The sequence below is a fragment of the Colius striatus genome, chromosome 1, assembly GCF_028858725.1.
Source record: "Colius striatus isolate bColStr4 chromosome 1, bColStr4.1.hap1, whole genome shotgun sequence".
In the NCBI taxonomy this organism is placed as follows: domain Eukaryota; kingdom Metazoa; phylum Chordata; class Aves; order Coliiformes; family Coliidae; genus Colius; species Colius striatus.
Genome location: NC_084759.1, coordinates 66180358 through 66192789, shown reverse-complemented (window position 1 = coordinate 66192789; position 12432 = coordinate 66180358). Strand labels below are relative to the sequence as shown.

The following is a 12432-nucleotide window of genomic DNA, read 5'->3' as shown; positions in this document are numbered from 1 at the left end:
TTAATCAGGTACTGAACGTAAGATAGTGAGTTGGCCCCTTTACAGGATTTTTTGGCTGGGATGAGCAGGCTTGCCAGCACAGCCATATGGCTGCTGGGCTGAGAGGGTGCAGCTCTCCATCTACCCTGCAAGCCTGTACTGAGGTTGGTATGGACAGAGCTAGTGGGGCTGGCCTGCCTCCTCCATTGTGACTACACAGAAAGGATAACAGACTGCAATGGTGAATTAAACATGTATCCTAAGTGCCATCCAAGCACCACAGCGAATGAGCTATCTTTCCCCTATTACAACGAGAGAGGCAATTCAGCAGTGGTAACGTGCTTCCCTTTAAGCATTCAAAACTCTTCAGCAGACTCACTTGGCCTACACTACAGCACAAAGAAATAAAAATAGTTAGGGGAGTAAAAGTGCCCTTGGACCACTGTAAATCTTTACTTCACAGAAAATGTTATCTTGCACGTGAATATGAGCTGCAAGTAAGTGTAATATGTGGATTAACTACTGTGCGGTCTCGGTCTCCCTCATGGTGGGCTTTTCAGCCAAAAAAGAACAAAAGAATAATAATGAGCATTGTGTTTGGGTATGATTACAAACAGCTGTAATTTACAGCTGGACATTCTCTATTGCAAATTTATCCAGCAAGCTTCTGGGTTAGTGGAACAGACTGAAAAAAAAATTAGCTTTTAACTTTCAGCCTTAAGGTCAGAGTTCTGGAACCATGGGAGTTGATAATAAAATCTATTTAGCTCAGTGGGATTAAGCAGGTTTAAGACCCGGCTTAACCACACTACTTACTGTTAAATAACAACAGAACACATTGAATATTTTAGTTACAGACATTTTTCTTAATTTGAAAGCTATTCAGGCAGGGGATATGTAAGTCAGACAATTGATGGCATGCTAGCACTATACCATTAAGGCATAGGAGTTAAGTTCTTGCTCTGCTCTGTCCTAAAAACTGAGAGTCTGTACAGTTAAACCACTTCACTGAAAAGGACAATAAAATTAAAACCAAGCTGTGCTGTATAAACAACTGAGAGTTTTTCATGATAGAATGAAAAGCCAATGGGGCCAGTGCGTCTTTCCTGACAAAATAGTCAGTGCATGTGCAGAGCAACCTGTCTTCTGGAAGCAGAAAAGCTGTTTCAGTCAAACTTCTGGGTCACTAATCTTTGTGTTTGCACATAAATCTGCTAGGGGTTACTGTGTCATTCTGAAAACAAGACTGAGTGCAATACACTAAAGAAATCAATGGCTACAAGTATAAAAACTCTTTCCTCCCTGCCCCCCTCCCCTTCCTTTTCTCAGTTTAGCTAACTGCTCTAACTGCTACCTTCTTAACAGAACCTGAAAGCAAAAACCGCAGCAAGAACTGCTGGAAATAATTTTTTCAAAAGTAATTAATGGGCAAAATTACAGAGAGCTTTATTTAAGCTGCCACCTCCCTTGGTGCTGGGAAGCACTCGTGTGTGACCAGGAGCTCTTAGTTGCTACAGGGACACGAGTACTAAGCAGCAATATCATAGGCATCCTCACTTCAGCCAAGACTAGACAGAAACTGCCATCACAGTGTGGGATTTTGGCCCCCTGCCCTCCTGTTTGCTTGCAGGGTGCACCCGTGGCCTTCCCAGAACCCTGTCCAGAGGGAGGGGGGAGGAGGGTGTCCTGGTAGATGAACAGGTGGGAAAACTGTAGGTCTCTGGGCATGCTTTTGGGGTCAGAGAGGGGAATGTCGCATCGTAAATACTAAAAGTGAGGTATGATGGGTAACATTTAAGCTCTTTTGCACCAAGGATGAGGACAGCCTGCACCCAGCTCCCTCACTACCCTAATGAGGTAGGGACCATTTATTACCATCACCACCACTTTTATTTCTAGGGCAGACAGATAGTACACTGCAGGGTTTGGGTCTTGTTAACTACCTCCAGGGGCATTTCTGCAGGAATGTTCCTCATTCAGCCCAGGGCAAGGATGCTGAGAAAGAACTCCCACATTTCCTTTGGTCATGGTATTGTGGGAAAGCTGCTTTGCCCTGGGGGTGAGCTTGCACACCTCCAGGAGGAGGGGCATAATTCTGAGTCTGATTCCTTCTGGGGTTTTTGTTTTGTTATTTTTTCATTCGTCCCAGTTACAGAAAATGCCCTACAACCATGCCAGCAATTTTGCCCTCATCCCATAAATTCCACTTGGGGGTGTATTTTGCCTTAAAGGGTGAAAAAAAAATCCTAAACAAAATGGTGTTTGTAAACTTGGAGCGGGGGGGGGAAGGTCAATAATTTTGGCGGTCTTAGCCTCCGAGCAGAGAGAAATGTTATTCATCCATGCACAACATATAATTCAGCCTAAGTGACAGGCTCTGCTCTGGAGAAATCCTGGTCTGAGTTGGCTTCCAGAGTCAATTACCGCTTATTCCCAGGGAGGCGGGGTGCGGGGGGCCAGACGGAGCAGAGGGGGCTGCCAACAAGGCATGGGGAAATTTACTCTGTGTCAGCCTGCATGACACAGTACCTCATTTGTGGATAAATGTAAATCTGCTAGTTCTTTTTCACAGGCACTAAAATGTACAGTCTCTCCTCCCTCTTCCCTCCCCCGTTCCCAAAACTGGAAAAGAAATCAGGACCGTCTTAGAAAGCTACCTTATATTTCAATCAATCCTCTTTCATAAAAGTCATTTAAGGTAAATACCTGCGCAGACCTACAGGCCAACTATAACATTTACTATGGACCAAATCCTGAATTCCTCACTTGGGCAAGTTTCCCATTGAAGTTAATGGATTTTTTTTTTTTTTTGCTTGAAAAAGAGCTGAGTAAAACCTGAACACTGTCTAAGGATTTGGTCCCCTGCTTATCTGCCTGGAGCACTGCTGCAGTTCCAGAGAAAGTGAGGAAAAAAAAAAGGAATTAATTTTCTCAAAATACACTAATTCCTCAAAACTTAAGTGCTAAAAAAGGGCATTGTTTTTGTGCATCAAATGTACAGAGAATCTCATCAAAAGAAGAGTAATTCCCAGGGAAAGGATTTGGAAAAAGTCAAAAGAGAACATCTCGGAATAAATGAAGTACTTATTGCTGAAAAATGAGCTCAGATATATCTCAGCAAACTCGAAGGCTCAGAATTTACTGCATCATTCATGCCTTCTCCAGTAAGTTCCTTATCTCTCGTTTGGTATCACAACAAGGGATTCTGCATACTCTGTATGAAATACAACAAGACTGTGATTTTTGCAGTAATAAACTCTACACATGCATGACAAATCCAAGCATGCAAAATGTTTAACATCCCAGTTCACAGATACTTTGGGGACAAAATCCGATTATGAGTTATATGCCACAATAAATAGGGCTCAACGTTTCATAAAGCAATTTATAGTTCATAAAAATGACAAAATGTACCTGTCAGATAGAACGCGGAGAGCAGATCTCTGTGCTGCCTGCTGGAAGAAAGGGCAGAGATGTTTATTTTATATTCTGACTTGAAAATTACGAGCACAATCAACACTTTAAAAAATGCGTTACACACATTTTTGTCACGTGTCCAAAATGTTAAAGTACGAGCAAAGTAGCGGAGGGTCTACAGTCAAATAGACATTCCAGCATAGTAAATGTAAGAACACTTTGCTAAGTATGCCATAAACCAGGAGATTTTCAAAGCACCGCACAGTATTTTGAGGTTTGAACTACTCTATTTAGATGATTTTTTCTGCGGGTCCCTGAAAACTCAGCAGGGCTCAGTTCTCTGCCTTCCCCTCTACCCGCTTCCGCACTCCCACTCCTTCTCCTTTACCATTAGTCTCCTCCCATTCTTCCACAGAAACAATCATCACACATTTGGTTCCTTTTGCGATGAAGCCTGTAGCTATAATTATAAATTTTGCAAGGCTTGCCAGAGCTGCTGTGGACTATTCATAAGCGCTGCCATGTTAATCTGCTGGCAACTTTTGACTACGCAGTACAGCAGTACAGGATTGACCTGTTGCTGGTTTGCTCCTCAGTTTTTGCTTAGTACATCTCTTTGGATGGGGTGGGAAAGCATGGTGCTTGTTCTTGTGTTAACCAGCAGGTCTGGGAATAGAAATTGTAGCCTCTCAAGTTTAATAGGACTCCCAAGCCTATCCCTGAGCTAGTTTGCCACTTTATTATTATTATTCTTTCCCCTCCTTCAATCACTTCAAATGGTGTGATTCATGGCTTCGGTACAGTAACCAGCTGCTAAGCAAAGATGAAGTCTATAATGTTTTCAAAATCTACTTTCAAGCCTCCATTCTACTTGGAGCTGCCCAGAGAGCCCCCTTCCCAGTTGTACTTGTCCAGGCAGTACCTCACCTGGCACATATGTGATAAAAAGCTAAGCAGGACAGAATCAAGGGGCAGGGAAGTTAATGTCAATTTTCTCAGTAAATACATTTTGAAACCATTCTCCCTGGCTTCTTGGGCTGCTGGGGGCTGCATCCCTATGTCCAGACAAGCTGTATGGCTTGCAGGCATCTTGCTCAACACCAGAAAGCACGGAGGTAGCCTTTCTGGCTAGTCAAAATGCTGATGACAGACCGCAAAGAAAAGCTTCATAAAGCCTGACTTACTTTTGCAGTTATGGAGCATTTCACAGAAAGGTGTGAAGAGATCCCCTGAGTAGATCCATACAGATCTGACAGAGGTTCAGAAATGCTTTGAGAAGCATTTTTACTTTATTTTAGAAGAAGGATTTCCACTTAGGGAACTTTCTGGAATAACATGTGCCTCCTGAATTCCCTGGGGAGAAGTAGTTTGTCATGTATATCACACTCCAAATTGTCAGAAGACAATGTGGCATGGCTTGCAGGAGGGTTTTTGCTTAGTGTTAGGAAAATAAGAAGGGAAGGGGGAGGAAGTCTGGTGTTTTTTACTGTCTCCAATAGGCCATCTTATCTGTTTGCTCTTTGGGTTCAACACCATCCACACCACTGAGTACACAGCAGGCTTTAAAGTGAGCAACCCCTTTCCAGTCCAGTGGCCTGGCATCATTTTTACTCTCTCCACTGCAAGAGGCTCATTATGACCATTTCATCCCATGTCTTGCACACAAATGCAGAAGAGACACAACCCTTAGGTTTAAGAATGTTTTATGGCATAATCTCTTCTTTAGTGCTCTGGACCAACACAGGTTCATCTTTTCCCATGCCTAATCACCCTCACTAGCAGGAAGCTATGCCCATTTTGAGTTTCAAGCTGCCCAGTTTGGATCACAGAATCATAGCATTACAGAATCATGGAATTGTAAAATCATAGAATCAAAGAATTGTTTGGTTGGAAAAGACCTATAAGATCATCAAGTCCAACCACTAACCTCACATTACCAAGCCCACCACTAAACCACACCCCTCAGCACCCCATCTACATGGTTTTTAAGTATCTTCAGGGATAGTGACTCCACAACCACTCTGGACAGCCTGTGCCAGTGTCTAATAACCCTCTCAGTGAAAAAGTTTTTCCTAACCTCCAATCCATATGTCCCCTGACGCAACTTGAAGCCGTTTCCTCTTGTTCTATTGCTTGTTGGAGAAGAGACCAAGCCCCTAGCTTGTTACAACCTCCTTTCAGGTAGTTGTAGAGAGTGATCATGTCTCCCCTCAGTCTCCTTTTCTTCAGACTAAACATCTCCAGTTCCCTCAGCTGCTTCTTGTAAGACCTGTTCTTCAGACCCTTCACCAGCTTCATTGCTTGTCTCTGGACACATGCCAGCACCTCAATGTCCTTGCAGTGAGGGGCCCAAAACTCCTCTCACTATCAGAGCCCCCTTCCATGGCCAAGTTTCACAGATACCATTTTGGTTACCTCTCCTCCTTCTCTTCTGTCAGCAGCCAGAACTAGTTTTTCCCTGACAAGAAGCCACTAATGTTTCCCACACTTGACTCAGGACACTGCAGGTACTCATATGCTTGTGCAATGTAATAGGTTGGAAAACTGATCCAGCTTTGCTTTCTTCCTTTCCTTCCTTCCTTCCTTAGAATCATAGAATGGAAGGGGTTGGAAGGGACCTTCAGAGATCATCTAGTCCAACCCTCCTGCCAAAGTAGGTCCACCTAGAGCAGGTCACACAGGAATGCGTCCAGGTGGGTCTTGAAGACATCCATGGAAGGAGACTCCACACCCTCCTTGGGCAACCTATTCCACTGCTCCCTCATCCTAACAGTAAAATAGTTTTTTCTTTTGTTTAAGTGGAACTTTTTGTGTTCCAGCTTCATCCCATTACCCCTTGTCCTGCCACTAGATACAACACAAAAAAGTGATGCCCCAACCTCCTGATACCCACCATTTAGATATTCATAAATATTAATGAGATCCCCCCTCAGTCTCTTCTTCTCCAGACTAAACAGCCCCAGTTCCCACAGCCTTTCCTCATAAGAAAGATGCTCCAGTCCCCTCATCATCTTGGTGGCCCTGTGCTGGACTCTCTCCAGAAGTTCTCTGTCCCTCTTGAGCTGGGGAGCCCAGAACTGGACACAGGACTCCAGACGAGGCCTCACCAGGGCAGAGTAGATGGGTAGTAGAACCTCCCTTGACCTGCTGGTCACACTTTCTTGATGCATCCCAGGATACCATTGGCCTTCTTGGCCACAAGGGCACATTTCTTGCTCATGTTCATATTATCACATTATCAACCAGGACTCCCGGGTCTCTCTCTGCAGAGCTGTTCTCCAGCAGGTCACCCCTCGCCTGTACTGGTGCATGGGCTTGTTCCTCTCCAGGTGCAGGACTCTGCACTTGTCCTTGTTGAACCTCATGAGGTTCCTCTCTACCCAACTCTCAAGCCAGTCAAGGCCTTCCTTCCTTCCTTCCTTCCTTCCTTCCTTCCTTCCTTCCTTCCTTCCTTCCTTCCTTCCTTCCTTCCTTCGCCTTGCGATCTCTCTGTCTGTTTTTCCCCATGTTCTTTGTAACTTGGATCCCTCTTCTGAGCTGCTTCCCCAGTGAGAGGGTGTTATATTATAGGATGCAGAGTGAGAATGTGAACAGGACCTTGGGTACAATGTGCAGGGGAGATGTATGCTGCTGGGATAACGGCACGTCCACCAGTGAGGCCACTTTCACCTGACATTGCTATGACTCCCTTCTGGGGAGCTTGAGAGTGCTCCTGTAGCAAGGTACATGGTGGCTGCAGTAGTCAGAAGGTACTGAAGAAGATAGACTGCTCTGTAGCCATGGGCTTAAGGACCTTACAGAGGCCTGAAGAAAGTGAACACAGACTATAATGACACTAAAAGCCCCTAACATTGGATTGTGGGGTACATATTAATCTTGTGATAAAAATCCCTTCACTAAAATCTCTAATTTGAGAGAGGGAGAAGAGCTGGATACTTTCTCTTCCAGTCTTGATGAAATCCACCCTCAGGAGGGAAGAGGAGAGGATTCTTGTCTTGATCTGTTTGGTATGCTAACTAAGCCAGGCCACGTGGTGTTGAACTGCAGCCTCAAGTGCTGATCTTCAATTTCCATCTTGGTACATCCAGTTGCTGACAGCTTTGAAAAGGTGATCCCTTCTGGGCAAGAAAGTGAGTTCAGATGACAGGTACAGCAACAGAGAGAAACGTGTAAGTACTTTTCAGTGAGATCATTCTACTTTTTCAATTAGCCTCTCATTTTAAGTCCTTTAATAAACGTCCTTCTTCACCAGGATGCAATGCAGATTACATGGGGCACCTCACTCTTTGCTTGGTGGTCACACACTCTGTAAATGAGACTATTGATTTCTTTCTTACACGGTTTGAAAATACAGCCATGTTTGATTGCATATTTGTGTGACCCCCTGAGCTGGTAATGGCCTCATTTCTAAATGATGGGGGAATAAGATCCAGTCACAAGTTTATTCTTCCTCCCTGGAGAAACAGATCTATTGCCTGCAATGAAAGACAGTTAGTAACTATCTGGCAATTTTAATTCTAGCCTATATTGCTCCCCTCTCCTGGAGAAAGCGAGCTGTTGTAATTAAAGGTAGTTAGTGGTTCCCTAGCAAGTATAAATACTTGCAGCCACTAATTACAATCTGCTCTCTTGTTCCCCTGCTAGAGGACTGGGCTGCTCAACTTAGAGGGAGATATCTGCCCTTGCCTCTTGCTAACAGTTTTTTTGTGACCCCATTCAAACTCATTCATGAATCAACATGGGGGGTCGTGACCCCCAGTTTGAGAAACTCCTGGCTACAGAAACAGCTTTCTGTGATTTATTGTGTTTCTAATATGCTGGTATTATCCGTGTAACAATATAAGCAAAGGGTGGTACTTTGCATCATATACTGCCTGTATGACTATTTTTTAATAGCTTGATTTTGATTGTGCTATTTAATTTGCATTTTATTTTACATCGTTAACAACTTTACGGAGGCCAACACATCATCCATCAAGAAAGATGAGAATATGTTCTACAGTCTTTATTATTCCTGGAAGTAAGTGACTATGCTGGTTATAGAAATTAGGGATAAGAAATAAGATTTGGAGGTTTGATGATGCTGACAGAATTGAAAGATCTCCAAGACTTACCATTAAAAAGTGCTTTATGGGAAGCTTAATGTTCTCTTGATAAGTCATTGAGTGTGTTCACCAGAAAAAAAAGTATGATCCTCCATTTTCAGTTCTTTGAATCAGTGCAGGTTACTGATGGAGGAAAGTCCTTCTCAATATGGACACAGATATTTTAGGCCAATCCACCACATAATAACTTCAATGCTGAGTAGGAAGCAGGGAAGGGAAAAATAATAATTTCTTAGCTGACCCAGGCACTTGGGCTGGAGAAACCAGCCACATTAAATTAGATGAATTGCCCCGTTTCACTACATCAAGAGTTGCAAATTACAGGATACCACCTAGTTAGACTTCTTTGACCCCCGCCTGAGTTGGTTACAAATACATCTAGGGTGGAGTTTCATTGATCTGTCTGTAGTTCATTAATCATTCATGAAAGATTCTAGCTGTACCCCAAGACTACTGGGACAAAACAAGTTTTCAGCCAGCAGTAATCATGTTCAAGTTCTCAGTCTCCAGAGATTGCATCTCCTTTCCCCATCCTTTATTGCAACAAGCCAGAGCTTGGGAACATAATCAGCAGATATTCAGGTTTCAGTGTGTGTTAAATGAGCTACCAAAATTACTTGAAGTGTCACAAGTTGCAATCTGTTGTTGAAGGGAAATCAAAGAGGAAATTAAATACTTTCATTGTAATTGGGACTGAGCAGTGAGCTAGATCATTGTAATTGGGACTGAGCAGCGAGCAGAACGAGTTGAATAAAGCTATTGAGCTGGAGATACAGGAGTGTCCCCAGAAATCCCTCTTTTTTTCTTTTCTTTATTCTCTTCCTTTTCCTTTTTTTTTTTGAACCTGTTTGGAACAGAATTGCTTCATAAACTGCTGGGCTTGCAGGCATTTTTTGATAAGAAGCAAATGAGAACTATCGAAGAATGTTTTACTGGGTTTGGAAGAGCATCTTGGAGGCACTGCAGGCTGACTGTGGATGCATTTTCCTACGCCTTGCCCACAGCACGCTTTGGCAAATAAAGGCCAATAAATTGACCATTGACATCTTGCTTTCCATTTTTTCTCTCCTGAGAATTAATTGCTGTTATCGTGAGAGAGCTCTGTTACAGCAATTGTTACAGTTATACCAGAGATCTCACTGAGACGGCACAGGTGTGCACAAGGTGAGAATTTGAACCATTTCTTTGGTGACAGCGTACCAACAGGTTCTACTCAATTGACTAAATTACATTGTTTCCAGGGCAACTTGTTTGTCTTCCTTGGGTGGTAGGGTTTGACCTGGAACTGTGCACTGAACCATTTATGCTCTAAGTCAGCATCTCCCATACCAGCAACCACCCAAGCTGCTGGATGTTGCCCTGTATTGGGACAGCAGTTAGTGAACTAAGATGCACTTTTTTCCAAGCCAGGGTTAAGGAAAGATGTCATTACTATATATACTGTCACTTGGGAACCGGACAAGAATAAATACTTCTGTATCTGTCTTCTTTCACATTTCATTCTTCATAAGTCTTCTGTGCTGATTCTGGTTTAATTTCTTAATGTTTTGTTTGGTTTTTTTAATCTTAAATGCAGTTTATTCCTAAACTAGCAGAGCCAGGATGCAAATTTTGCACAGAGCGCAAGCCGACTACATGCTGTAACTTGGGCCACAGGACTCTCCAGAGTTTTTTTTCTGCTTCGGATCTGAGAGCTGTTGTGGACCTAGAGCAAAACTTTTGGATAATCCTTTTATGGTGAACCCACACCTCAGTCCGACCACATGCACAGGATTTCACATTCCGTGTTATGATGTGAGTTTAGTCCAACTCTGTTTACAGGCACCTTCTTGTGCTGGAAGTTATACCTTTGCCTGTGAGACAGAGCTGCCTTCCAGCCACACAGCTCTCCTCCCTGCACAGGTGTTTATAGACTGTGATCAAGCCAGTCACCAGCTCTGGTTCAGACAAGCTCAGCTCATCGCGCAGATCTCTCTCACTCTAAGGCATGTTTTCCGAATATGTTAGGTATCCTCTTTCCTCATCTTGAAACTCTCTTCAGTTTTTGGTGTTCTTTGAAGAGTGCAGAGCTGCAGAGTTGCAATGTTGATGCTCTCTCAGGGCTCAAAACAGAGGTAATGAAACCCTCTCACATCTACAGACTTGACCTGTTGAAATGCCCATGAGTGTCTTCTGGCCACGAGAAGTTGCCCGAGGAGCTCAGGTCAGGCAATTTATTGTAAGTGATTCCTAGTGTGCCTTCTTTCACTGCATTATTCTATGTTCCTTGCTGTTCCTAGAAGCTTCATTTAAGGATTGCTTTCCAGTGTGAATTTCTGAGGGATTTAAAATCACTTGTAAACAGCAGCTTGAGTGTTTCTCTGTAAATTTGCAATACAAATGTGTGAATGTGATTTTCACTGTCTGGTTGATATTTATTTAATATTTAAGACTTAAAAGGATCTCCCTTCCTTGCCCTTTTAGAGTTGGTTATCATCAGAGCCACATCTTTTAAGAAACTATAAAACTCTTTCTGGATTTCATGATTTCTCGGAGCCTTTCAACACCTCAGTATTCATTTTTCACCCTGGAGTTTTATTATTATTATATTTCTGGCATACATTGTTCCTTCTCCTCTGCTTCGCCCATTAATCCTTACTAATCTTCAGGGGCAGCACAGTCTAGTGACTTGAACACGGCACGTGGCAGTGAAAGACCCAAGAGTTAATCCTGGCTTTGCAGCTGACTTGCCATGTGGCTTCAGACAAGCCACATCTCAGTCTCAGTCTCCCTGTCAATTCTACAGAGATAATAATTCTTGCTTAGCTCTACCTCAATACCTCTCAAGGGCATTGTATTAAGTAGTTAATACTTGTTAAGTGATTTGGATCTCTAAATTACTGTATAATCAGCATGGGTATTAACCATGCAGAGAATTTTAAACATCTGTAAATGTTGAGTCTTCTGTCCTGCATCTGCTCAGATTTCTCCTGCAGTCTAGCCCCAGAAACCACATGGAGTTTCAACGCAGATGAGTAACCTTAATCTTTTCAGCGGAGATGAGCAGAAGGAGAGTCCTTGGTTAATTTTCAATGACACTGGAGTCTCAATCATTGCAAGCAAAGCAGCAGTCACCTTGGAAAACCGCCTTTGTCTTCATAGAATTACTCTCCTTATCTGAGAAAACGTAACTTGGTTGAAGTGCTGCTTACACTTAAGATATCACAGGCAAAAATGTCAGTGTTGTGCCACAGGCTTTACAAGATTTACTGGGAAGTCTGAAAGCTCAGAAATTAAAGTAGATTTTTTCTAAAAGCCCATATATGTGAAAATATGGGAAATACAAGCTTGAATTCCCCAAATGGTGGTAGCTCTTCCCAGGAAGGTGCTACGTCAATCGACTATGAAGCATTTGCTACTACCCAAGTATCTGCTTGGATTGTGCTTAGGAAATAAGAAAGAAGATGGGGATAATATCCTAAATTGATTGAAAGCAGTGGCTAAACTCCTGATTATTTCTGAGACATTTCATGGTAGGTGCAGGAGAAATTGTAGCAATGGTTCCTCAGTCCATTTCTCTTAAATTCTAGTTTTGATGGATTGGCTGCTGAATCTTCGTGCTTATTTCTTATTGTGTTCTAATATAGCTGCTACTCCCTTTATAATGTCCTTTTTCTCCCAATTGATTGTATTCATTCATTTCTTTTTTATTCCCTTAATCCCTTTCCCTTTTCACATTCCTTTCGTTTTCTGACACCATCTCAGCTGCCTCTTTCTCTGCTTCTGCTGTCATCCATCTCTGTGCACCACATCTCCTTCACAAAGCTTCTCATGCTGACACCACCCAAGCCTGAGCTGAATGGCCAAAGGGAGTGAAGTGATCTTGGCCTTCTGCCTTACAGAGAGCAAAAGGCAGCTCCTATCTGAGAGGCTTGGAGTCTGTGTTTGCATG

The 12432-nt window shown here is 43.0% G+C and overlaps 1 protein-coding gene across 1 annotated transcript in view; it reads right to left on the bottom strand.

The window, feature by feature from the left end:
- Window positions 1-12432, bottom strand: part of AFF3 (ALF transcription elongation factor 3) — a 327140-nt gene that overhangs the window by 76589 nt on the left and 238119 nt on the right. The window contains exon 9 of the mRNA XM_061998729.1: window positions 3394-3434. Within this exon, the coding sequence (XP_061854713.1) occupies window positions 3394-3434 (41 nt within the window). The remainder of the gene's footprint in view (window positions 1-3393; window positions 3435-12432) is intronic.